Source organism: Rana temporaria, chromosome 3, assembly GCF_905171775.1.
Source record: "Rana temporaria chromosome 3, aRanTem1.1, whole genome shotgun sequence".
In the NCBI taxonomy this organism is placed as follows: Eukaryota; Metazoa; Chordata; class Amphibia; order Anura; family Ranidae; genus Rana; species Rana temporaria.
This window is the reverse complement of record NC_053491.1, coordinates 440992017-441018616: the sequence shown is the minus strand read 5'-3', so window position 1 is coordinate 441018616 and position 26600 is coordinate 440992017. Positions and strand designations below refer to the sequence as shown.

Below are 26600 nucleotides of genomic sequence, written 5' to 3'. Positions count from 1 at the left end.
AACGTCCGTACTTAACATGACTTACCCCTGCTTTATGAGGGGTAACTTTACGCCGGAAAAAGCCTTACGTAAACGACGTAAAAAAATGCGCCGGGCGGACGTACGTTTCTAAATCGGCGTATCTACCTAATTTGCATATTCCTTGTGTAAATCTACGGAAGCGCCACCTAGCGGCCAGCGTAAATATGCAAATATGTGTAAGAGACTTACGCCGGTCGGATCTTAGGGAAATCTATGCGTAACCGATTCTACGAATCAGTCGCATAGATACGACCCCGCACACTCGGAGATACGCCGTCGTAACTCCTATCTGAATCCGGGCCCTTAACTTTTGCGCATACCAATTAATGAACGCTTATTGCGTTTTTTTTTTTGACCAAAAATATGTAGAAGAATACGTATTGGCCTAGACTGAGAAAAAATTCGCTTTTTTAAAAAAATATTGGGGATCTTTATTATAGCAAAAGTACAAAATATATATATTTTTTTTCAAAATTGTCGCTCTATTTTTGTTTATAGCGCAAAAAATAAAAACTGCAGAGGTGATCAAATACCAACAAAAAAAAGCTCTATTTGTGGCGGAAAAAAGGACGTCAATTGTTTGGTAGCCACGTCGCACGACTGCGCAATTGTCAGTTAAATAGACGCAGTGCTGGATCGCAAAAAGTGGCCCGGGCATTTGGCAGCCAAATCCTCCGGTACTGAAGTGGTTAATGTAGAGTATTTACTGATTGAATCCATTATAAACCACCCATAACTACGTTACTTGGTTCATGTGGAGTTGTTTGTTGAGTATGTCGCTCACAATCCATAAATCACGTTCCTTATTTGTTTTCTCTTTTGTGTTTTAGGGAAACATTTGGGAGCAGATCTTGAGATTCCCTTTCATTCTGGAAATGTTCAACACACTACCATTCTTTGTTACTGTAAGTACAAATCCCCATCCCCCTCCCCCCAACCTTTTGTTCATTACCCTTTTCATTCTTCTCTTTCTGATCTATTCTCCTCCAATCCTGCAGTACCGGCCCATATACAGAGCAGCTGACCCATGACCAGTCATGGCAAACACTCCACGACTAAAGTCCCATTAATCTGCAGTCAGGATCTGTGTGTACCTTGCCTGGAAAGCTTTCATGCACAACAGGAGGTCCGTCTGTAGGAGTGTGGGTGCAGGAGCGAATGAACGCTTATTATTTTTAGTGCTTTTAATCCTCAGTTCAATTCCGCGAGTGGCACAGGGGGTCATACATTTGCAGCGGGCAGGTTACATAAAAAACCTCCATGGCTACACCTACAAATTATTATGGCCGGTACAGGTCTTTATAAATAGATTTGGTGGTAATTTATTTGATATTTTTGTGTTCTTTTCACCTTGCAGCTCATTTAAAATGAAATTCGACTTTTGTTCTTAACCACTTCCTTACTGGGCACATATACCCCTTCCTGACCAGGTGAAATTTCAGCTTGTGGCACTCCGTCACTTTAACTGACAATTGCGCGGTCGTGCGACGTGGCTTCCAAACAAAATTGACGTCCTTTTTTCCCCCCACAAATAGAGCTTTCTTTTGGTGGTATTTGATCGCCTCTGTGGTTTTTATTTTTTGCGCTATAAACAAAAATAGAGCGACAATTTTGAAAAAAAAAATATATTTTTTACTTGTTGCTGTAATAAATAGCCCAATAAAAAAAAAAAAAAATTCAGTCTAGGCGATACGTATTCTTCTACATATTTTTGGTAAAAAACAAATCGCAAGAAGCGTCTGGTTTGCGCAAAAGTTTTTGCGCTTACAAAATAGGGGACAGAATTATTATTATTTTTTATTATTTTTTTTTACTACTAATGGCGGCGATCAGCATTTTTTTTCGTGACTGCGACATTATGGCGGACACATCGGACACTTTTGACACATTTTTGGCACCATTCACATTTATACTGCGATCAGTGCTATAAATATGCACTAATTACTGTATAAATGTGACTGGCATTGAAGGGGTTAACACTAGGGGGTGAGGAAGGGGTTAAATGTGTATCCTGAATTGTGTTCCAACTGTGTGTGGAGGGGGGTGACTGGGGGAGGTGACCGATCTGTGTCCGTATGTACAAGGGACACAGATCGGTCTCCTCTCTACCTGACAGGACATGGATCTCTGTGTTTACACACACAGATCCACGTCTTGTCCCTGTAGCCGCCGATCCCGAGTGCCTGGCGGACATCACGGCCGCCCGGCACTCGCATCGGCATCCCAGCGATGTGGCGGGCACGCGCGTGTGACGCCGCCGACTGCGTGTGCAGGCCGTAAAAACACGGCCAGTTAGAGGTAGAGCCACCCTGCGGCCGTATAAAGTCGTACGGCCGTCGGGTAGTGGTTAAAAAAAAAAATAAAAATCCAGAGCTCAGTTATATGTTATATTGTAGCACCCCCCTGATTCCCAGAGGCATGGTGGCTAGGGTGACCACATTTTTAAACTACCATTCAGGGACACCCCCCCTTCCCAAAAATCAGCTTTTGCTGTAACGAATCACAGCACAGTGATTGGAGAAATCATAAATCCCACCTCTTTAACCAATCACAAGCAGGGGGCGGGGATTGTGCTCCTCCAGGCATTCCCGGTCAGGACAAGTGCTGTCAGCAAGGCCGTCTTAATGAGAGGGCACACCTGGGCACTGCCCAGGGGCCCCAGCTGCATGTGGGGCCCCAGCTGCATGGGGGACCCCCTACACTTTCCCCAAAGCAGCTGGTCTTTGAGCCCACGCTGCCCCGAACTTGGGGGCCCAATGATGGCACGGAGAGTGATAGATACACAGGGGAGGCAATCTGCCTCCTACCTACTTGATGTCTGTTTACCTGCACTGTCATCATTGTAGGGGCCCCAGAGTATTACTTTGCCCAGGGGCCCATGATGCTATTAAGATGGCCCTGGCTGTCAGTGAGTAAAGCAGTGACGTGGCAGCCTTTTTTGGGGACATCAGATTGGCCTGGGGGGTGTCAGTGTCAGTTTCATTCCAGGACACTGTATTGTCCTGGAATGAAGTTACCTGGGACAGACCTGCAAAATGTGGGACTGTCCCGGGCAATCCGGGACACGTGGTCACCCTAGGTGGCACTGGCACCTCCAGAGGCATTTCACCCCAAGGCTGAGTCCATCTTCCCAGTGTCAGAGCATTTAGGCCTTATGCACACTGGGCTCTCCTGAACACCTTTCTCCTGGCAAGAGAAAAGCAGCATCAAAACCGCGCCTAAAGCCATGTTTTTATAAAACGTTTTGGGGCGTTAATCCATTACATTGGCCAGAATAATATATTTTAGTCAGTCTGACCTTGGGGGCCATTTCAGTGACATCTGTGCGGGGTCCCGGCGTCGCACTGATTCGGACGGTTCCATTGCTGGCAATAGTCATCGATTTGCAAATCGCATTAATGTGAACCTAGGCTTAAAGCTGAGCTTGAGAAGAGGGCCGGCATCAGGGGGGTACAGGCAGTACACCTGTAAGGGGCCCGGATGGCAATCCCCCTTTTTTTTTTTGTAAGGGGCCCGGAGGTACCCAGGGCCCCGAATGGCAACCCCCTTTTTTTTATAAAAATGTTGGGCCACATTCACAGAAAAAGTACGCCGGAGTATCTGCTGATACTCCGGCGTACTTTCAAATTTGCCGCGTCGTATCTTTATTTTGAATTCTCAAACCAAGATACGACGGCATTTGGCTAAGATCCGACAGGCGTACGGCTTCGTACGCCTTCGGATCTTAGGATGCAATACTTCGGCACCCGCTGGGTGGAGTTTGCGTCGTTTTCTGCGTCGGGTATGCTAATTAGCTGTTTACGTTGATCCACGAAGGTACGCGCGTTCGTCGCATTCTCTTACGTCGTCGCTAGTCGGCTTTTCCCGTCGTAAAGTTGCGATTGCTATTTAGGTGGTGTAAAAATAGACAGCCCATGTTAAAGTATGGCCGTCGTTCAAAAAATTACGTTGGTGCGACGTCATTTCGCACAAAGCACGGCAGGAAATTTCAAAACGGAGCATGCGCAGTACGTTTGGCGCGGGAACGCACCTAATTTAAATGATACACGGCCCATTTGAATTAGGCGGGCTTGCGCCGGACGGCTGCGGTGTAATGTAAATGACATACGTTACGCCGCCCCGCAAATGTATGTGAATCTGGCCCGTTATTTTAAATTTTTTTGATATATATTTTTTGTTTACATTAAAGGACCCCCTGCTCCTCAATGCACAGCAGCCCCCCCCCCCCCACTTCTCAATTTGAGGCGGCAGAACCCCCCCCCCCCCCCCCGGTTCTCTGCTCCTGCTCCAGGGGGCCCATGCCTGAAGCTGTGTAAGGGGCCCCATAATTCCTGATGGCGGCCCTGCTTGGGAAAAATAAAATATTATTTAACCACTTGACCACCGGAAGGTTTTAGCCCCTTCATTACCAGGGCATTTTTAGCTAATCAGCACTGTGCTACTTTAACTGACAATTGCGTGGTCATGCAACACTGTACACAAATTAAATTTATATCATTTTTATTCACACAAATAGAGCTTTCTTTTGGTGGTATTTGATCCCTACTGGGCTTTGAATTTTTCTTTATATAAACAAAAACATACTGAATAGTTACAAAAAAAAAAAAAACAATGCAATATATTCTACTTTCTGTTATAATAGGTGTCCAATAAAATCAAATTTCCTCATAAATTTAGGTCAAAATGTATTTTGCTACATGTCTTTGGTAAAAAAAAAAATCCCAATAAGTATATATTGGTTTGTGTGAAATTTATAGTGTGACTGTGATAGTGTGGCGGACAATCTGACGCTAACAAACACTGGCTGGGAGGGTCATGGACTAACTGACACTGACATCGCTAGTGACCCTAATGCAATGATCATTGATAATATTGTACACCATACTAATGACACTGGCTGGGAATGGGTTAACATCAAGGCACAATCAAGGGGTTAAAGTGGTTGTAAAGGAAGAAGTTTTTTTTACCTTAATGCATTATATGCATTAAGATAAAAAATGTGTGTAGCAGCTCCCTCAGCCCCCCTAATACTTACCTTACCGTTCGGGACTCTCCCAGGGCCGTCTTACTAAGCAGGTACCCCTGGGCACAGCCCGGGGGCCCCACATTTACCTGGGGCCCCATGAGAGTCAGGCAAATAGCACTAGCCAGGAGAGTGTCAGTTGGATGTGCTCGAGGGGCACAGATATTAGGACGCTGGCTGCTCCGTAGGAGAAAAGAAGTGAAGGAGCTTGGTAGGGTGCATTTCTTCCTGGCCATTCCTGTGTTTGCTGCGGATGTTCCACGAGCAGAGGCAGGTGTTTCTGGTGCTGTGGGGAGCCTTAGTTAGCTGGTATCTTCTGCGGTGTACAGCTCCACATCACCGCCGAAGATACCAGCTAACTAAGGCTCTCCACAGCACCAGAAACACCTTCCTCTGCTCTGCTTGCGGGAACATCTGCAGCACACCCGGGAATGGCCAGAAAAAACATAGCTTCTCCTCTCCTTCCCCTCCTTTCATAGCTGCTGAGCCGCTCAGGCTGTCCTGGAAGGGATCCCCATGCTGCTCTGTCCCGTTCCCTCCAGCATGACATACATCCCTTCTCCCGCCCCTCTCTCCCTGCATGTGTGCCGCTGCGTCTGTGAAGGGGATGAGGGGGCGGGAAGATTAAGGAGCCAAAGACCACATTGAGAGAAGTCACTGACTGAGTGCCCCCGGGGACCATTCAAGTAAGCAGTGTGACCAGACCCCCTACTCCCCCCTCCTTCTCTCCCCCTTCTCCCCCTCCTCCCCCTCCTTCTCTCCCCCATTTCCTTCTCCCCTTCCTTCTCTCCCCCATTTCCTTCTCCCCTTCCTTCTCTCCCCCCCCTTCCTTCTCTCCCCCTCCTTCCTTCCCTCCCCTTCCTCCTCCCCCCTCCCTCCCTCCCCCTTCTCTCCCCCCCCCCCTTCTCTCCCCCCTTCCCTCTCCCCCCACCTTCTCTCCCCCTCCCTTCTCCTCCCTATTCTCTCCCCCTTCCTTCTCTCCCCCTTCCTTCTCTCCCCCTTCCTTCTCCCCTTCCTTCTCTCCCTCCTTCCTTCTCTCCCCCCCTCCCTCCCCCCCCCCCCCTCCTTCCTTCTCCCCCTCCTTCCTTCTCTCCCCCTCTTCCTTCTCTCCCCCTCCTTCTCTCCCCCTTCCTTTCTCTACCCCCTTCCTCATATCCCAGCCAAGCAGGATGAAGGACCCGATCCGTCGCTGCTGACAGCTCCGGTAAGCGACGGAGGGCACGGGAGAGCGGCGGGAGGGGGACCCCTCTCCCGCCGCCGATATTTTTGATCTTGCGGCGAATCCGCCGTGGAGACCACCGTTATTGTTTACAGGACCTCTCACAAAAAAGATGGATACCTCAGTTGTGGCAGCAGCTGCTGCCGTTACCGAGATATCCATCTTTAAAGTGCCGACGTATATAGTCGTGAGCGGGTCCTTAAGTGGTTAAAATCACGGGCGTTTTTACATGTTCCCTGGGGTTTACCCGGGTCCCCAAACCCATTTTAGGACAATAACTTGCATATTAGCCTTTAAAATGATCACTTTTGATTTTGAACGTTCGAGCCCCATAGACTTCAATAGGGTTCTAAAGTTCTTGTGAACGTTCGGTCTGTTCGAAGGTTCTGATGCGGACCGAACCGGGGGGGTGTTCAGCTCATCCCTAATCTACTGTAAGCGGGTGGCAAGTGGTAAGAATACACATGACAAATGTATTTAATTTGAACCTTGGTGTACTTTGTGTATTTATTCCAGATTTGTGCAGTAATCCAGTGTGAGACTTTCCCACTGTGTAGGAGCTTCCTGTAATAAAGACCGGTCACTGCCGCTCTCTCTCCTTGTGCAGGGAGACTGGTCTTGTCTCCGCCCCCTCCTGTAGTTTTCTGCATGTAGTGGGTGGGGCCTGTTGGCCCATCCCACAGCTCTGCTTTCTGCACAGGCTATATACTGTACAGTGATGATGTCACAGCTACTTTTTTAGGGTAATATCTTGGTTTGCAAAGGTGTTTGATACACACTAATTATATTTATATCCTCTGTGGCTATTGAGAAAGTTTTTTGTGCCTAGAGTTCAGCTTTAATGGTTTTTACACAGGCCATTGTTGGTGTGAACGTATTGTTAGTCTAAATCCATCTCCTATTGTTGTATTTCTCTTTCTTCAGTGCCTTGCCTGAGTGTCCTTATTCCCAATTCCCTTCAACTCTGTGCTTTAGATCTTGGCTTCATCTCTCTTTTTCCTGTTTGTTTTAACTAGTACCTGTCGGATAATATAATTTCTCCCACACTCTTTCTGCCCACGGTGGGTGTCGGGAAAGCTGGAAGATCGGGCACAGCTGCCAATCACTGCCTACAGACGTCACTTTTCAGGCAGCTTGATGAGTACATGACCTTGCCCCTCTTGGAGTGCTACACAGCGGCTCCAATTCTCCTCTTCTCCAATCACTACAACCTCCGGCTACCGTGTAATAAGACGAAAGCTGTTATTAAGGCTTAGGGGAGAGATTGGAACTCGATGCCGGCTTATTAGGAGCTGGCCCATTCTGCTACAATTGCACAGACACGTCTGTCCCTTGTCATCCTCTTCTGCCTCTTAGGCTCTAATTCTAATCAGCGGCAATACCATGCGCCACTGTGCAACCAAAGCAAAAGGCTGTGTAGGTGTTTGTATCTGTGTGTGGGAGGAAGATTCCTTATCAGCTCTTTTTAAAGAAAATGCTATTAACGCATTCATTTATTCATCAAATAAATGTAAAAACGGATCACCTGTAATTATAGACTTGTCGAAAAAGCCAAATGTTCTGTCGATTAAAAAACAAAAATGGCACAATACGATTGTGACATCATTCGTTTAGTTTTTCTAAACAAAATCCAGCATGCTGGATTTGGCACTGTCGATTTCGGCACGATAAATCTCATATTGCCGTTGGCGCGCTAATGAAAGACTAACACAGGCAAAACATACCATGCCAGGTTTTAACAGCGAGTGTACAACATCATATGCCACTGGCCTCAACCTACACACATTTAGCCAGATTCAGAAAGACTTAAATAAAGTAAATATGCGCCGTCGTATCTCTGCGCCGTACCCACAGAACTAAATACGCCTGAAAATAGGCTTCCTCCGACCGACGTAACTTTCCTACGCCGGAGTGTCGTGGGCGCATATTTAGGCTCGACGCATCTGGCGTTCACATTGATTTTCTATTCAAATATGCAAATGAGGGAGATACGGCGATTCACGCATGTACGTGCGCCCGACGCAGGCTACGCGCGGTGCGCGTAACTCGTACGTCCGGCCTAAAGTTATTCCATCAAAAAGCTGGTTTATCTCTGCACCAGACGTGCACAGGTCAGCTGGAGAGCAGCTACAGCAGCACCATTACGGACGAGCTGAGCAAGATGAGCGACCCCACTTGCAGGACAACACATTTTGTGCCAACATGCCAGGGCACGCCATCGGTCCTAGCGCTACTACAGGGTCCACCGACTCGTAGGAGGGCACGGGAGAGGATATACCGCACGCGCATGGATGTGTTTGGCATAGGTGATCAGAGGTGTATTGCCATCTTCAGATTCAGCCCTGATGCCATCTGGAATTAGCCAGAACCCTGCATGATGACATCACCAGCAAGACACACGCTCACAAGCAGTGCAGCCAATGGTCAAGGTACTGGCAACACTGCATTTCCTCGCCAGTGGATCTTTTCAGCGTACAAGTGGAGTTGTGGCTGGGATGTCACAATCCACCATGAGCAGATGTGTGCCCCAGGTTGTCCCGCAATCCTCAGACGATGTCCCACCACTTCATCAGACCCACCCCATGAGCATCTGCGCAGAAGGCAAGGCATGGATTTCTTCATGATTGCAGGATTCCCACGCACCGTGGGGGCATTGATTGCACACATGTGGCACTACGCCCCCCCCCCCCCGTGCCACACAGCACATATTACCGCAATCGGAAGCAGTGGCATTCCATCAACATTACAGGTGATTGCTGATGCCCAATGCCTCATATGGCACGTCCGTGCCAAAACACCAGGGTCCAGCCACGACAGCTACATATACCGTCAAAAGCAACATCCCAACAGAATTTGAACAGAACGTGTATGGGGGACAGCTGGCTGGTTGGTGAGTGACATGGGAGTCAGGCATGACTGTCGACCCCATGATGCAGACATCACGAGGGGCACATGCACGACTAACATCCTCCTGTCTTTTCCTTCCAGGTGACTCTGCATATGCACTTGGGCCCCATCTCCTGACTCCATACGGAATCCCAAACCAGAGGAGAGAGAAACTACAATGTTGCACACATACGTACCCGTGCAGTGGTGGAACGCACATTTGGGAACCTGTTGTATTCCGAAAATTTGTGTGCCAGATCATCGGTGCAGGTTCGCATTCTGCAACAACTACGCCATGAGAAAGGGCCTGGAGATTGACATACGTGATGATCTGACCCCGAACCACACAATCCCCCTAACTGAGGCTACCCCATCTGCCTGAGGGAAGAGCAGTCAGGAGATGCCTCACAGTAGGCATCTTTTGGACATTAAATTCACACATTCATCATGGCACACAGACAATGCACGCATGCACACCACTGTGGTCCCTAGCTCACACACACCACATCCACTTCACATTGGATTAGCCCAAGTCCACCATGCAGACTTGGGAGCAGCAACGCCACGCCAAGGCCCCAATTATGTCGCTGTCCATTCATACCACATTCACACGGTCGTGGGGATAACTTCTCCCCGACGACCCAGGATGACACCCCTTACTGGCAGGAGTGTCACCCCCACATTCACACACCAGTCACACTGTAGCCTGCACAACTGACCGTGTGCAGTAAAAAAAAAAAAAAGGCTCATGACCTAAGCATAAATCAAATAAAAAAACTCATATCCTGAGCACAAAAAAAAAATCATATTCTGGGCACATTAAAAAATAAACGGCACTCATTTGGCCTGACGGGGGCTGCGCCTGGTGGCACCTCTCTGGCTCCTCAGCCAGCTGCCTGGGGGGAGCCTCGGGTGGGGGTGGGTGGGACATCTGGAGGTGGCTCAATCATGGCAGGAGATGGCTGCCTGCCCTCCAAGGCACGGCAATGCGGCTCAGGAAATGATTGGTCTGAGCCTGCATCCTCAGCTGGCGGTTGTTGTTGTGCCGCTGGTTGCGCTGCCTCTGCCTCCCCTCCTCCTGGATGGCAGCCGTGTTGGCCTGAACCGCCCCAGTAAGGGTCTGAACCTCTGCCACAAGGTAAGCTGTGGGGGCCTGCAGCCTCCCAAGGCAGGTGAACCCTACAGCGCTATTTGCGATGACATCCTGCACTGTATCCCAAATCTGTGCTGTGTGTTAGCCACCCGGTGCAGGTGCAGCGGCTACTTCCCCCATATGCCGGGTCTGCCGGGCCTGGTCCCTTGCCATTTGGTCATGCACGTAATCAGGGACACCCCTGGTCTTACGTGTCGCCTTCCTGGGGGCAGAGGATGTTTGGGACCGGCTATATGGTGAGGCCCTTGAGGGGCTTTCCCTGCTGGGGGCTGAGCCAGAGGGGCTTCCCCTGATGGGGGGGAGGTGTTAGAGGGCCCAGGCACAACAGAGGCCTCCTCTATATAGAGGCAAACCTGGCCAAGGTTTACCATCTCCTCCTCAACCACCTCTTGAGGAGAGGTGTGGCCACTCCCCTCCACCAAAGGATCTGGGCTTCCTAGGAGGTCGGCTGATGATGTTTCGGGGAAGATGGCATGGGATGGCCACCGGCAGCAGATGGCCCCACTCCCTCCTGCACATCTGTGGATGACACAAGCAGTCACATGTTGGTGGACCCACACACTTGTCACATGTTCCCTTCCACCCCCTCACATGCTACACACCGGATAGGGGATAAAAAGCACTTACCTGTCCTCGAGGCCTGATCAAGGGAATCAAAGCCCTCCACGCCCTCCAACTGCTCCTTCTCCAGACACCGGGCAATCACCTCCTCCTCCCGGGTCAAGCTCAGCGCACATGGTGGTCCACCACCCGTGCCCCTCTGGTGCTTCCTAATGGCGGCCACCTTCTCCCGAACATAGCGCCTCAGGTTATTTTTTTTTTATTAATATCCTTGCCGATCCGGGTCTCATTGGCAAGGGCATTCACTTCAGTGGCAATGGTCTCCAGGATGAACCGGTTTCCTGGCCCGGCTGGTATTTCAACTCTGGGCACCATGGAGGCAAGCATCATACCTCTCAATTGCAGAGATGAGGACTGCCTTCTCCTGTGGCAAGAAATTCCTCTTCCCTCTTGTCCTTCTCTACTCTAGCAGCCATATCAGAACAAAAGTACCTTGCTCAGGGGGGGAAAAAAGCAGGATGTACTTTTGCGTCGGACGGGCGCATGTCTGGGTGTATTTTTGTGCTCGGCATAAGCCGGTGGGCCGGCGTATCCCAGGAAGTTGTGCCGCGTAGTTGTGAGCATGCGCACAGGGAAGCGATCATACGTTCACGTCACTGCGCATGCTCCGTTGATTATACGCCTGGTCGTAAGCCACTGCTTCACGCTCAGGCCATCATTAGCATAAGGTCACACCCACTTACATTTACGCCGGCTTACGCCTTCAAATTTACGTTACGCCGGTGCAACGTTGAGAGCAAGTGCCTTGTGAATACTGTACTTGCCTCTCTAGCGTATGCCGGCGTAGTGCATATGCGCTGCGCTACGGCCGGCACAAAGATGCGCCCATCTACCTGAATCTGGCTAATTTTATCTGGATGAGGCCTACTCCCACTGACCACCAAGTCTGAAGCTTGTTTACTCCCAAAGCCTGGGACATTTACTACTTACACTGGCCATAGTCTGCCCCCCCTGAAGCCTGAAAGACAGTAAAACTGACCCTTGTTAGAAAGTTTGGAGATCCCTGGTCTAGAGCAATGTGAAGTGTTCCTTATGCCACTGGCTGCTGTTTTGGTTGAAATCCAAAATCCTCTGCCCCCCTATACTCCCACAGCAGTAATTTTCCAGTGCATGCAAGAGTTAGTAGATCTGAGGGATCTGTCATGCGTATATAGCGATACCCCCGGAGGAGTCGCTTAATGTATGTTTGGTTCTGTACTCTGCCTCTCAACCCAAGAACGGTCTCAACCCCATCTGGTACACCCGCTTGATAATATTATTGTGAAACCCAACAAAAGAGAGAAAACACTGTGATGACAAACCATGAAATATATTTACCAAGGCCCTGGGTTCCATCACTTCACCAGCTGTGGTAGTAAATAGAGACACACACAAAATCAATAAACCACTTGTAAATGTTTACTGTGGTAAAGAATAACATAAGAAAATAATATGAGTAACAGATGAATAAACACAGGTTATGATTGGTAGGAGGTATTGGTTTGATGCAATAATATCATACACTTGTACTCAGTAATAAGTCAATGGGGGTATATGTGAACAGGTACACAGGGAGATAGATCCTCAAATACTTTTAACACATGTATTGAATACCTTCCCAATGAGGCCTCAGCACACAGTTCAATGAACACAGAATTGCACAGTTGATACAATAATACAATGCAAGTTCTAATTATAGTTCACTCAATGGCTCCCCCTAGGCTGCAGTTCAGAGAAATGTTCCAGTGTAGAGCAGTAAAGCTTTGTAGAGAATTAAAGCGGTGAATGTTCCTTAAAGGGTTTGTAAAGGAAAAAAAAAAAAATAACAAACATGTCATACTTACCTCCACTGTGCAGGTCGTTTTGCACAGAGTGGCCCCGATCCTCGTCTTCTGGGGTCCCTCGGTGGCTGTCTCGGTCCTCCCCGCAATTAGTCACCACAGTCATGCGAGAGCTCGCATGGTGGTCACTAATTGAGGGCGCGCTCCCGTGATACAGCGAGCGGCCATAGCATCTGCGGCCCCGCCCCTCGGCACGCCGCGTCACTGGATGTGATTGACAGCAGTGCCAGCCAATGTCTGCGCTGCTCTCAATCCATCCGCGCTAGCCAATCAGCGGCCAGGCTGAGCGGCGAAGAGAATATCGGGACCGCGCGGGACTTTCAAGGGGTCAGGTAAGTATAATGGGGCTCGGGGGCGGCAACATCAGATGTTTTTTCACCTTAATGCATAGATTGCATTAAGGTGAAAAAACATTTTCCTTTACAACTCCTTTAAGTTCGATTTTTGTCTTCAGCTGGCTAAATTTATACTACAGTGTTGAGATGTGTAATTAATGTAATCCACAAGAAACAGAGAAATAGCAATAACTATATGTAACAGAATGACCCATGACACCCAGAGACTTTTGGAGGATGGGGGGGTACTCCTCTGCCAGCGTTACTAATGACTCTTGTGTCTAGGGTCACCCTGTGCCCCTTTTGGGCATATGGTGACTGGGAAATATTAATTATAAAGTACATGAGATGTGACTGATAACTGATAATTCATATTGCAGGATATCTTGAGATATTCAAGTGATTTCATGCTGACCCACAACCGGTCAATAATGACTCATTCCCTCTGTTTAACCTAGGCTGTTGATATGCTAAGTCTGCTACTGTAGTAATAAAAGCTGTGATTGCATTCCATTGTCCATTGTGAGATGCTAATGCTACTGTTTTGTGTGAAGATGCTATTGAGGATAGATATGTGTTGTGAGTTAGCAGTCTAAAGGTCAGACGTCTGACTTAAGGAATGTGTATTATGCAGGTGAGGGGGAACTTGTCGGAGACGTAACGTCTGGGGGATAATTAACTCCTCTGAATGTCATTATGTAAAATAATGTGATTGAAGTGCCGTGTGGGTGGAGTTGATTCATTGTTCACTTGGTTTCTAAAACTGTATATAAGAAAGCTAAGTTACCATTAAAAGTGTTCATACATTTTGACTCGGAGAACGGAGCTTGTCTCGTTATTCTGGGAAATGGGATGTCTGATGTCTGCTAGATTGTGGAGTGTCAGATAAACTGTCGTGTTTGATGGAAGGGAAATCGTAAACGGTGGTGACCGTTACACTGTAGAATATGATGCTATGGATTCCTTAGCTGAGGAAACTATTCCTACTTGTGAATGAATGAATGAATGAATGAATGAATGAATGAAAAACTTATAAAGCGCGGCACATGCGAACTGAATCGCTTCTGGCGCTAGTTGTTCGTGTCTCATGACATCAAAAGAGCAGAGTTTTGATCTGTCTTCTGAAAGTCAGGTGGTTTTCCTCCAACCGAATGCTGGTTGGTAAAGCGTTCCATAGTCTAGGACCCTGAAAGCAAACCTTCTTTCTCCTTTGGACTTGTATTTGGTTTTTGGTACCCTGACCAGATTTTGGTCGGTGGATCGCAGAACGCGATTCGAATTGTGAGGTTCTATCTTGTCGCAAAGATATTGCGGAGCCTTCCCATGGATGCACTTATGTGTCAGGCAGAGTGCTTTAAATGCAATTCTGTCTTTTACTGCAGCCAGTGAAGGGTTCTCAACGAAGGTGAGATTGATTCCCATTTTTTTTTCCCAGTCACCAGTCTGGCGGCCGTATTCTGTACGACTTGCAGACGGGAGATTTGGTACTTTGGGAGTCCGAGGTACAGGGCGTTAGCATAGTCCAGTCTGGAATTCACGATTGTTCCCACCACGACTGCTACGTCTTCTTTGGGGATAAATGGAATAAGTCTGCGTAGTAGGCGCAACAGATGGTGCGCTCCGCTGACTACTGACCCTATTTGTGCGTCCATTGTCATGAAGGTGTCGAAGATGACCCCGAGACTTTTGACTTTGGAGCTAGGGGTGATGATTTGGCCCAGAATGGGCGGGGGTGTCCAGGTTGTTGCCAGTTGACTCTTTCGGCTGGCGTGAAACATAAGGAGTTCTGTTTTTGAACTGTTGAGTTTAAGATAACTCTTAGTCATCCAGTTTTCTATCAAAGAGAGACATTTCTCTAAACTGGGATGATGATCCTTTTTTGTTGCAGATGCGAAAATACAGTTGCGTATCGTCTGCATAAGAGTGATAGAGTAGTTCTTGGCTACTGATAATATCAAAGAGAGGGCGAAGATAGATGTTGAAAAGCACCGGTGACAGGGGGGGATCCTTGGGGGACTCCACATGACACCGTGCGCTTTTCCGACGTGAAACAACCCAATTTAACTGTTTGTGATCGGTTTTCAGAAAGGAAGAAAACCATGGTAAATCACCTTCTGCGACTTCTGCTACCTTGGCTAGTCGCATCAGTAACAGTTTGTGGTCTACCGTGTCAAAGGCTGCGCTTAGGTCCAGCAGAACCAGGAGACAAGATTCTCCTTCGTCTGCGGCCTCGAGGGCATCGTCCCATATTTTGAGTAAGGCCGTTTCTGTCCCGTGTCCGGGACGGAAGCCTGATTGTAATGGATCCAGTAGATTGTGGGTATCTAGATGCTGTTGCAGCTGTTGTACCACTACTTTCTCCATTATCTTGGAGAGAACATTTAGGCCTGTTATGGGACGGCGGTGAGTTGGGTCCTTGGGATCCAGGTTAGGTTTTTTCAAGATGGGCTGGATTGTGCCCTCTTTCAACAGGGATGGCACTGTGCCTTCCTTAAATGACTGGTTTATAAGCCGTGTGATGGGGTGGTGCCAGGATGTCGGCACATTCCTTCAGCAGTTTGGTGGGGATGATATCATTGGGCGATGTGCTGTTCCGCAAAGCACCAATGATATTTTTTGTGGTATCGATGGAGATCGGTTCCAGAGTGAACTTTGTTGATTGTAGAGCGTTTCTGTGGGTGTTTTGTGGTTGATTGACGGTGGGGTTGAGGGGGGTATTGTTTTGCAAGATGCTTTCCGGATTCTTTCAATTTTGTTGATGAAGAAATCCGATAGTTCATTGCAGAACTCTTGGGTGTCTGAAGTGGGGACTTCAAGACATCCTGGGTTCATGGTCTGGGTGACCATCTTGAAGAGTTCGCGGGGGCGGTTTAGGGCGCTGTTAATCGCCATAGAAAAATGATGTTTCTTGGCTTTGAAGATTTCTTTATGATATCGTGTTGTTATTGCCTTGTAGATGATGAGGTTATCCTCTGCAGGACTTCTTTTCCAGGCGGCTTCCGCCCTTCTGCGCTCTTGCTTCAGAAGCGACAGCTGGTTGTTGAACCAGCCGGACTTTCTTTTTCGGATGCAGGCTTTGCGTTTCGGTGCTACTAAATCGGCTGACTGTAGCAGGGCTGCGTTTATGGCATCCAGTGTATCTGTGGCTGTTTGATGTGGATGGATTGTTTTGATTCTGTTTCCCAAGGTAGATTTGAAGAGTTCCGAATGGAGCTTCTTCTGAGATCTAGCCCAGTGTATTGTCACCGGCTTGGGTGCTTTTATCACTGGTGGAATTTTGGAGATTATGAAATTAATTGCATGGTGGTCTGTCCATGGCAATGGTTCATTTTCTAAAATGCTTATTTTCAGATTTTGTCTGAAAATTAGGTCGAGTGTGTGACCTGAAGCATGTGTTGGCCCGCATATAAGTTGCTGTAGCCCTAATCCCTCCAGGTGATCGATGCAGGCGTCCGCAATGGGATCCTGTGCGGAGTTGGCCCACAGATTAAAGTCCCCGAGCAGCAAAAGGTGTTTGCTGTTAAGGGTATAAGTGGATATAAACTCCGTTAATGATGGCAAAAACTGCGATTTTGGCCCAGGTGGCCTATAGCAGAGGAGAATTGAACAGTCTCCTGGGGGGAAGTTTGAAGTTGAAGAGTAAGGGTTTCCATGAATGGAAGAGGATTTTGAAGGGCTGGCTTAGTGATTGTAATATGAATCTTGTGGATCACCGCCAGGCCTCCTCCTCTTTGCCCTATTCTGTTTTTCCGTTATAATGCGATAGTTTTCTGGCACCAATTCTCCGAGAATGGTGTTGCAGTCGTCTGAGAGCCAGCTTTCTGTAATAAAGAGGCAGTCTAGATCGTTTTGTAGTAAGAAATCGTGGATTTCTAATCGGTGTTTTACTGCCGATCTTGTGTTGATCAAAGCACATGATATGTGCTCGAGCTGGGTTAAATAGTTAAAATTTTTGATGGTCGATCGTCGATCGAATCTCAAAAGTTGCTCTATTTTTAAGGCCTTTTTGGTGACGGCTGGTAATGCTGTTGCGAATTGTCTCAGACCCCGAATAGAGTCCGCAGAGTATCGCAGATTAGCCATTGTCGCCAGTCACATTGTCGTCAGTCTTTCCTAATTGCGGCGGCCGCAAATGAGGCCTGGTCTGGCGCGGATGCGGGAAGAGCCGCGAGACGCCGGACGTGATGGGTGGAAGACTGTCCAAGTGAGCCGTCACTCGTTGAGTCTTCTCTCCCCGATTGGTCCAGAGGAAGGCGAAAAACCCCAGGCGTGCTGTGCCAATCTGCAGCGATCGGGGGAAAAAATTCCTTCCTGACCCCTTAACGGCGATCGGTGCAAACCCTGGATCAATTGGCTAGGGGGGTGTGGTGGACCCTGCCTGGCTGCACTTTCCCTGGGGAGAGCCGACTCGTTTGAGAGCGACTTGTGTGTCATTTATGTATGAGTAATAAAGTATTGACCTTGCAGCGCAGGGGAGAAAAGACAAAACCCCAATGTCTGATTGTAAGATGCTCAGGTGCAGCAGATTCACAGGTCTCAGCGGCAGTCTGTATGAAAGAAACTCACTTAGGAATACTACAGTCACTACTTGGATAGGCAGATGCCTTCTCACTACTTTGGATCCCAGCTGGCTGCAGACTCCGTCCTGAACCTCCTGCGGGTGTCAATGTCAGTGTATATGGCACCCCCCTTGCCGTGCTGTTCCTCTCGGTGTGCTGGAAGGCATATGGCTTCAAATGCTCTGAAGCACAGGTCGATCCTTCTGCTCAATCAGCAGGGCTGTTCACAGGGATCCCTCTGGGGTGATCGATCCGTCTTCCACTGTAGGCTGCAGCTCTCAGCCCTGGTCACACACAGACCTCCTGCTGGTTGGTAAATGGCATCCGGAGAGGCCGAAAGCATACCACGCCTGTCCTTTTATCTGTTTACCCAGCAGGCTTTTCTGTGACTTGGCATTGTGGGTCTATGTCTTGGCATTGTGGATCCAGTAGTTCCCAGACTGATTTAACAACATAATTTACTTCCTCATCGAACTATATATCCCACAATGCATAACTGTTTGTTTCTTAAATGAAGTAAATAAATCCTGTGGTAAGCAGTACTTTTGTCTCACCCCGAACCTATTCTGGTTAGACCAACATGGCATGATAGCAATATTAATTAGCATATCACTTTATGTACCTATAGCCATAATTGTAGCCACTTCACTTGTCTATGTATAATACGTATATCACTTATTTACCTTTGTTGTGGTTTACATCACATATTTGAAGCGCTTATCACTTACCCTTATTCATATCACAATGCTGCCTTCATTTACTGTTATCTGTGCTCTGTTTTAGGTATTTTGGCCTCCACTGAGAAGTCTTTATATACCAGTCTTCCTCAACTGCTGGCTGGCAAAACATGCATTGGAGAACATGATCGTAAGTTACACTCCCTGCTACATCAAATGTGTCTTAGAATTAAGACGGGGATACGACTTTGCTCATAAAGTGTATCAGGATATTCCTTATCGCACCTTCCACTGTCTGTTTTTCCTTGAAGAGTTTAGCGCACACTTAGTTTTGCTACTCGTAAAAGCCCCCTTGCTTTAGCTTCCTGCCCTCCTCCACTCTGCATCTTTATCTTGTCTCTCCTGTGCTCCTCAAAGCTCAATGCTGGTCCTGTTTCCTTGTTCTCCTCCATTCTGCCCTGTTTTGCCTACTCTACTACATCTCTGAATTTGGCTTTCCTGCACCCTCTTTGTTTTAGGTTTTCCTGTGCTCCTTATGCAACTTCTATGATTCTGGCTCACCCGTGCTCCTCCTCCTATCAGAATCTCTCTATCCTGTTCTTCTTCACATTGGTATTCTAATCCTGGTTCTACCTTTCTATTATATATCCTACTTGTCTGATCCTAGCTCTCCTGTGCTTCTCCATACTACCTCTCTGATCCCTCCTTACCTCTTCTCCTCCTCCATATTCTGGTCCTCCCTCTCTTGTTCTCCTCCATGTTGGCAATCTGTACTTTTTCTCCAGCTCTCCTCCATGCTGCCTTTCTGATCCTTTCTCTCCTGTACTCATCAATGCTGTATTTCCAAACCTACTTCACCTTTCCTCCCTCCATGCTGCCTCTGTGATCCTTCTTCCCCAGTTTTCCTCCATATTCTGGTCCTGCCTCTCATGTTCTCCTATAGGTTTTTAGTCTGCCCTGTCTCTCCTGTTCTCCTCCATGCTGCCTCTCTGAGCCTGTTTCTCCTGTTCTCCTCAATGCTCCATTTCCGAACCTGTTTCTCCTTTTCTCCGTCGTGCTGCTTCTCTGATCCTCCCCTTTCCTGTTCCCCATATTTTTGTCCTGTTTCTCTTGTTCTCTTGATGTCAATCTGTACTTTTTCTGCTACTCTCCTCCATGCTGCCTCTCTTATACTTTCTCTCCTGTCCTCCTGCATGCTACATCTTTGATCCTGTCTCTCTGTTCCCCCCCATGCTGCCCTCTCTGATCCTGTCTTCTCCTGTCCTCCTCCATGCTGCATCTCTGATCCTGTCTCTCCTGTCCTCCTCCATGCTGCATCTCTGATCCTGTCTCTCCTGTCCTCCCCCATGCTGCATCTCTAAACCTGTCTCTCCTGTCTCCTCCATGCTGCATCTCTGATCCTGTCTCTCCTGTCCTCCTGCATACTGCATCTCTGATCCTGTCTCTCCTGTTTCTCCTCCATGCTGTCTCTCTGTTTCTCCTCCATGCTGCATCTTGATCCTGTCTCTCCTGTTCTCCTCCATGCTGCCTCTCTGATCCTGTCACTCCCGTTCTCCTCCATGCTTGCCTCTCTGATCGGTCCTCTCCTGTTTTCCTCCCATGCTGCCTCTGATCCTGTGTCTCCTGTTCTCCTCCATGCTGCATCTCTGATCCCGTCTCTCCTGTTCTCCTACATCTTGCATCTGATTCTGTCTCCTGCTCTCATGCATGTTGCACTCTCTGATTCTGTCTCCTGTCTTCCTACATGCTGCATCTCTGATCCTGTCTCACCTTTTCTCCTCCATACTGGGTGATCCTGATACTGGATGATACTCCTTCCCCTGTTGTCCTCCATATTTTGGTCCTGCCTCTCACATTCTTCTCTATGTTTCCAATCTGTCCTGTCTCTTGTTTTCCTCCATGCTGCCTCTCTGATCCTGCTTTCTCTTGTTGTCCACAATGCTACCTCTCTTATCCTGTCTCTCATTTTTCTCCTTCTTGTCTCTCTTGTTCTCCTCCTTGGTGTCAATATTTCCTGCCTTCTCCTGTTCTCCTCCCTGCTGCATCTCTGATCCTCCATCGCCTGTTCTTCTCCGCATATCTGGTCCTGTTTTCCTATTATTCTCCTCCTTGATATCAACCTGTCATGTCTCTCCTGCTTTCCTCTATGTAGCCTCTCTGATCCTGTCCCTCTAGAGTTGCCACCTCATCCCTTTAAACCCAAACACATATGAATTACACAGGTTCTGTGGCTGATTAGGTGGTAATTAAACTCACTTGTTGCCTTATCTGCATTTATTCCGTATGTAATTCATACGTGTTTGGGTTTAAAGCATACCTCCCAACTGTCCCTGATTTCGAGGGACTGTCCCTGATTTGGAGCAATGTCCCCTCATTCTCCTCATTTGTCCCTCATTTTGATCTTATCTTTATAGTTGTATATAAAATGCACGTTTTATCTATCAAAAAGTGTTTCCCAGTGCTAAACCTTTCACCTGATTTCTAAATTGCTGCATTTGTAAATTCCAAAAGCCAATATAAAGAAATAGTAGTGGAAAAAAAAGCACTTGTGGGTTTTAACCAATCTTATTTTTTTGTACAATTCTTAAGGGGGTGTGGCAAGGGGTGTGTCCTATGCCTGCATACTTTTTCTGATAGGTGTCCCTCATTTCCCATCTCAGAAAGTTGGGAGGTATGTTTAAAGGGAGGAGGTGGCAACCTATGTCTCTCCATTCTCCTCCATGCTGGTTTTTCTAAATCTGATCCTGACTCCTTTGTGCTCCATCATGCTGCTTTCCGAACCTTGCTCTCCTGTTATTTTCCATTCTGCCTCTCTGTCATTGGCTTACTTGTGCACCCTCAATTTTAGCCTCTCTGATGTGGATTTTTTGTGTTGGTCTACTCTTTTCCCAGAATCCCCTGTTCTTGAACATACTTTTCTATTCTGCCAGATGCTCCATAATGTCCAGTTATTCTACTGCCTCCCTGCCCTCCCTTTGCTGCCATTAGCTGCTGCCTCTAAGTAACATAACATTCAAATCCAGCCCAAGAGTTACATGTAGCTTAAAAAAAGAGTCCATCCAGACTAATATGATTGTGGGAGCAGCAGTATGGGATCCACATAGAGGGCTAGATTCAGATAGCCTGCGGAATTTAGTGCGGGCGTAACGTATCTCCGATACGTTACGCCGCCGTAAATAGGGCGCAAGTTCCGTATTCATAAAGAAGTTACGGCGGCGTTTTTCAAATGGGGATGATGTGGGCGTGTTTTATTTAAATTATTGTTGACCCCGTGTATTTTTACGTTTTTTACGAACGGCGCATGCGCCGTGTCGTGAAAGAATCCCAGTGCGCATGCTCGAAATTCCGCCGCAAAATCGTCATTGCTTTCGACGTGAACGTAAATTACGTCCAGCCCTATTCGCGAACGACTTGCGCAAACAACGTAAAAAATTCAAATTCGAAGCCTGGCGGGGAAACTGACATCCATACTTAACATTGCGTACGCCTCATAGAAGCAGGAGCAACGTTACGCCGGAAAAAGCCTTACGAAAACGACGTAAAAAATTCTGACGGGTGCACGTACGTTTGTGAATCGGCGTATCTAGGTCATTTGCATATTCTACGCCGAAAACGACGAAAGCGCCACCTAGCGGTCAGCGTAAATATGCACCCTAAGATACGACGGCGAGACTTACGCCAGTTGGATCTTAGCCTAATTTCGGCGTATCTTGCTTTCTGAATACAGAAAGAAGATACGCCGGCGCAGCTTTGAATTTACGCGGCGTATCTATAGATACGCCGGCGCAGCTTTGAATTTACGCGGCGTATCTATAGATACGCCGGCGTAAATTCTTGCTGAATCTAGCCCAGACTTGTTGAATAAATAAGTAGACTTCTTATTTGAACATGCTGGTATGGCATTAACATTTAATGTTTCATTTTACTTGTTTCTGGAGTTGCTCATTATTTTATCTGATGATTCTCAGAATTGAGAAACTGTCTGTTCTTGCTGGAGGACTTTCATTTGCTTTGATTAATCACTTTAATTGTTTCCTGCTATCCCTGATTTTAATAGATTTGTCTGTGCTGTTACTCTTAAGAATCTTTTTCATTTGTGGTAATGTGTCTGATACTAGGTTGGACGATCCTTCATCGTCCTAGTCCTGGCTTTCTGTTCTTTTTTTAAATATTATTGTCAGCAAAAAAAAATGAGTTCTCATTCATGTGAACGCAATTCACGCTCTAACTTCATTTAAAGCGGATGTCCGCTGAAAAAAAAAAATATTAAAAGTCAGCAGCTACAAATACTGCAGCTGCTGACTTTTAATATCGGCACACTCACCTGTCCTGGAGTCCAGCGCCGTCCGCAGCAGAGGACGAGCGATCGCTTGTCCACTCTGCTGCCCCCCCGCCATCCTCGGTGAGGGAACCAGGAAGTGAAGCGCTCGGCTTCACTGCCGGTTCCCTACGGCGTATGCGCGAGTCTCGCTGCGCCTGCTGATGGCTCCCGCTGTGCTCTGGGAGCCGAGTGTTCCCAGAACACAACGGGGGGGGGGGGGAGGTAGATGACGTACTGCCCGCAGACTGTGGCCGGAAGTGGGTGCAAATACCTGTCTTTAGACCGGTTAAACTGCACCCCCCTCCCCCCTGAAAGGTGTCAATGTGACACAGTAGGGGGAGGGGGGGGATCCGATCAGTGGGAGTTCCACTTTAGGGTGGAGCTCCGCTTTATGTTTACAAATCCTAGATCCTACCGAGGTCGATTGAAGGGTAAAATTCTGGATATTTTTCATGTCACATTTCTACACTTTAGTTGGCTAAGCTAATACACTTAAAGGGGTTGTAAGGTATTTTTTTAAATAAACAAACATACCATACTTACCTCCACTGTGCAGTTCGTTCCTCATCTTCTGGGGTCCCTCGGCGGCTGTGTCGGCTCCTCCCCGCAACAGCTAACCCCCGTTCTAGGAAGCTCTTTCCCAAGGGGGTTAGCTGGCGGGCATGCTCACCATGATACAGTCGGCGGCCATAGCCGCCGACTGTATCACTCGGCCCCTTGCGCGCTGATTTGATACGATTGACAGCAGCGGGAGCCAATGGCTGCTATCAATCTCCAATGAAGAGCTGCCTCAAGCTGGGGGAAACCATTGCGGAATCGCGCCCACGGAGTTTCGTGGCTCAGGTAAGTAAAAGGGGGGGGCGGGGCTGGGGGGCCTGAGAGTGCAAGGTGTTTTTTTTCACGTATAGGATGCATTTAAGTGGTTGTAAACCCTTACACACCACTTTTACCTACAGGTAAGCCTACATTAAGGTCTACCTGTAGGTACAAGTAATATCAAACAATATCAACAATATAAACATTTGAAAAAAATACAGGCACCGATGTCTACGATGAGACAACAGCGCAGGCTCACTGAGCGTGCCGTTTCTAACGGCGGTTGTGCCGTGAATGGCGGCTCCGTGCGAAAGCGTGGGAGTGATGTCATTGCAGCTCCGGCCAGTCCAGCGCCGGAGCCACGATACCCAGAAGTCAATTCGGGAGAGATGGCGGCAACGGAGGAGGAAACAAGGCTTCAATGTGAGGTAAATAATTCATAATGAGCTATTATGCTATGATACTAGCTCATTATGCCTTTGTCTTGCAGGGTGTATTTTTTTTTTCCCGGAGGCTTTACTTTCTCTTTAAGGTGAAAAAACACGAAGCTTTACAACCCGTTTAATCAATTTTGGAAACCGTTTTCAATGATCTATTACAAGTCATTCAGTTTTAGCGAACTACAGCATCTTAAAGTTTATATTGTGCCCAAAGACCTTTCTGTTGCTGCCAACTAGGAACTGTAGAAGCAACGTAACCAAAAACCCACATTTATTTTTTTATGTAGCTTACCAATTCTTAGATGCAATGGCTGTATTAAAACAGAGTTTCAGCCTGGGTAAAAAAATATTGAAAGTCAGCATCTACAAATACTGTAGCTGCTGCTTACTTTTACTTTATGGACACTTACCTGTCCGGGAAGCCCGCGATGTTGGCACCAAAGCCAACCCGTCCATCGGCTTTGGTTGCAGGCGCCCGGCATCTTCACTAAGGGAAACAGAAGATAAAGCCTTGCTGCTTCTCAGCTTGTTTCCTACTACGCATGCGCGAGTCGCTCTGCAGTCTCTGAATAGTCCTGCTGTCTTTTGGGACCTGTGTGTCTCCCAAAAGGCAGTGGGAGCAGGGAGGAGGGGCCGGAAATTTTGTAGATCGCCGCACAACGATACGGCGATCCTTCACGGAAGGTGCCAAATGTGGCAGCGGAGGGAGGGTGCGAACAAGCGGATCTTCTATTTTGGGTGGAACTCCGCTTTAAGATTGTAGTTTTTTTCCTTTTATTTTCATCTGGTGATCACAAGCAGGGGGTAAAAGAACAGTTTCACACAATAATGCCCGCATACACACGATCGGAATTCTTGATGAAAAAAGTCGGAAATTCCGATTGTGTGTGGGCCCCATCTGACTTTTTTCCATCGGTGTTTAGAAATTGAACATGTTTAATTTTTTTCCGATGGAAAAAAAAACGATAGGAAATTCCTATCGTCTGTGTGCAACTCCGACGGAGGAAAAAACCTGTGCATGCTCGGGAGCATTTAAATTCACTTTTCTCGGCTCGTCGTAGTGTTTTACGTCACCACGTTTTGGACGGTTGGAATTTAGTCTGACAGTGTGTATGCAAGACTGATGGAAGTCAGCTTCATTGGAATTCTGCCGGAAAATTCCATCGGATTTTATCCATCGGAAATTCCAATCGTGTGTTCTATAAGTCCTATAAGGTGGCCAGCACTTCAATGGATCTAAAGTATAGTGATCCTTCACAGCTACAATAGCAAGGTAGCCATATAAGGTCACTGTGGGTACAGTGACATCCGTCGCTCCAAGAATCACTACATATTTTAAAGAGGCCCCTTGCTATTGCAGCTGTGAAGGATCACTATACTCCAGATCCATTGAATTGCTGGCCACTTTATAGACTCACATTGTGTGAATCTGTTCTTTTACCCCCTGCATGTTATACTGTGATGTTCCTTAACCATCGATGTGCTGGGGCTAAGTATTTTCAACATGTTACGTGTTAAAGCGCTTCTTCAGGAGCTTAGGCATATATTAATGTATACATCACAGGTACACACAGGGCAGATTTTGCAGAAATATGTCATCAAACATTTTAAATGGTCTATACCATTTAATGGTCTAGACCAGGGGTGCCCAACCTTTTGAAGAGCGAGGGCCACTTAAGCAACTTGGTAACCAGTCGAGGGCCACAATGAGCGGAGCGGGTGGGATGACAGATCACGGATACTCTATAGGCCCTCTGATCCACCCAGATGGAAGGGGACGAATTCCCTTCTGTTTTTCAGATTGGAGGTAGGTGGGGTAAACGGATATCTGTCGCTCTGTAGAGGTGAATTGAGGGTCCCATTTGGTTGGGCTGGTTGTGTGAAAAAGGGCCTAAGGCTGCTTTCACACTGATGTGCTGCGGTTTACTCACACCGCGGGTGCAACGTAGTGCACCTGTGTCTATCCTGCGGGTTAGCTGAACTTTGCCATAGACTCCGCCTGTGGCAAAAGCCAACGCTGTAGAGGAAGCATCAGCTTATGGGGCTCTGCTCCGCAGCCGCTTTCTTTCTCTACCACCAGCTTCATTTAAAACACTGATGCTGTGGTATGGCGGGTCGCAACCTGCGATCTGGCTTGCCAACCCACCATTCCAGAGCAGGAGGTTGCGTGCCACATCAGAGGGCTCCGCGGGGGCACTGTTGGCCACCCTGGTCTAGACCATTTAAAATGTTTGATGACATATTTTTCAAAATCTGCCCTGTGTGTACCTGTGATGTATACATTAATATATGCCTAAGCTCCTGAAGAAGCGCTTTAACCACGTAACATGTTGAGCTGAGTGACAGCATGCCTCAACCAATCTACACCAAGCCTGATAGAATATTGGCAACCGTCTTCTTTAGGGCGCTTCTACAACCGTTCAAGACACAGCTTGTGGTGTAATTGGTGGTGTGACTTATAGTATCTAGGCTTTATTTACATTGCAATTATTTTAGTAATGTTTGTGCGTTTTTAATGTAAAAACTTTTTTGTAATAAAGATGTTTAAAGTGGGAGTTCACCCGAAAAAATGTTTTTAACCTTGACAAAATGCTCATTTTGTCAAGGGGAATCGGGTAGTTTTTTTAAAATCTAAGCAGTACTTACCGTTTTAGAGAGTGATCTTCTCCGCCGCTTCCGGGTATGGTCTTTGGACTGGGCGTTCCTATT

General features: G+C 47.5%; 1 protein-coding gene across 1 annotated transcript in view; it reads left to right on the top strand.

Annotated features, from left to right (window-relative positions):
• LOC120930549 (potassium channel subfamily T member 2-like) overlaps positions 1–26600 on the top strand; it is a 226446-nt gene that overhangs the window by 35355 nt on the left and 164491 nt on the right. Inside the window, exons 6-7 of the mRNA XM_040341725.1 lie at positions 852–926; positions 18421–18504. Of these exons, the coding sequence (XP_040197659.1) occupies positions 852–926; positions 18421–18504 (159 nt within the window). The remainder of the gene's footprint in view (positions 1–851; positions 927–18420; positions 18505–26600) is intronic.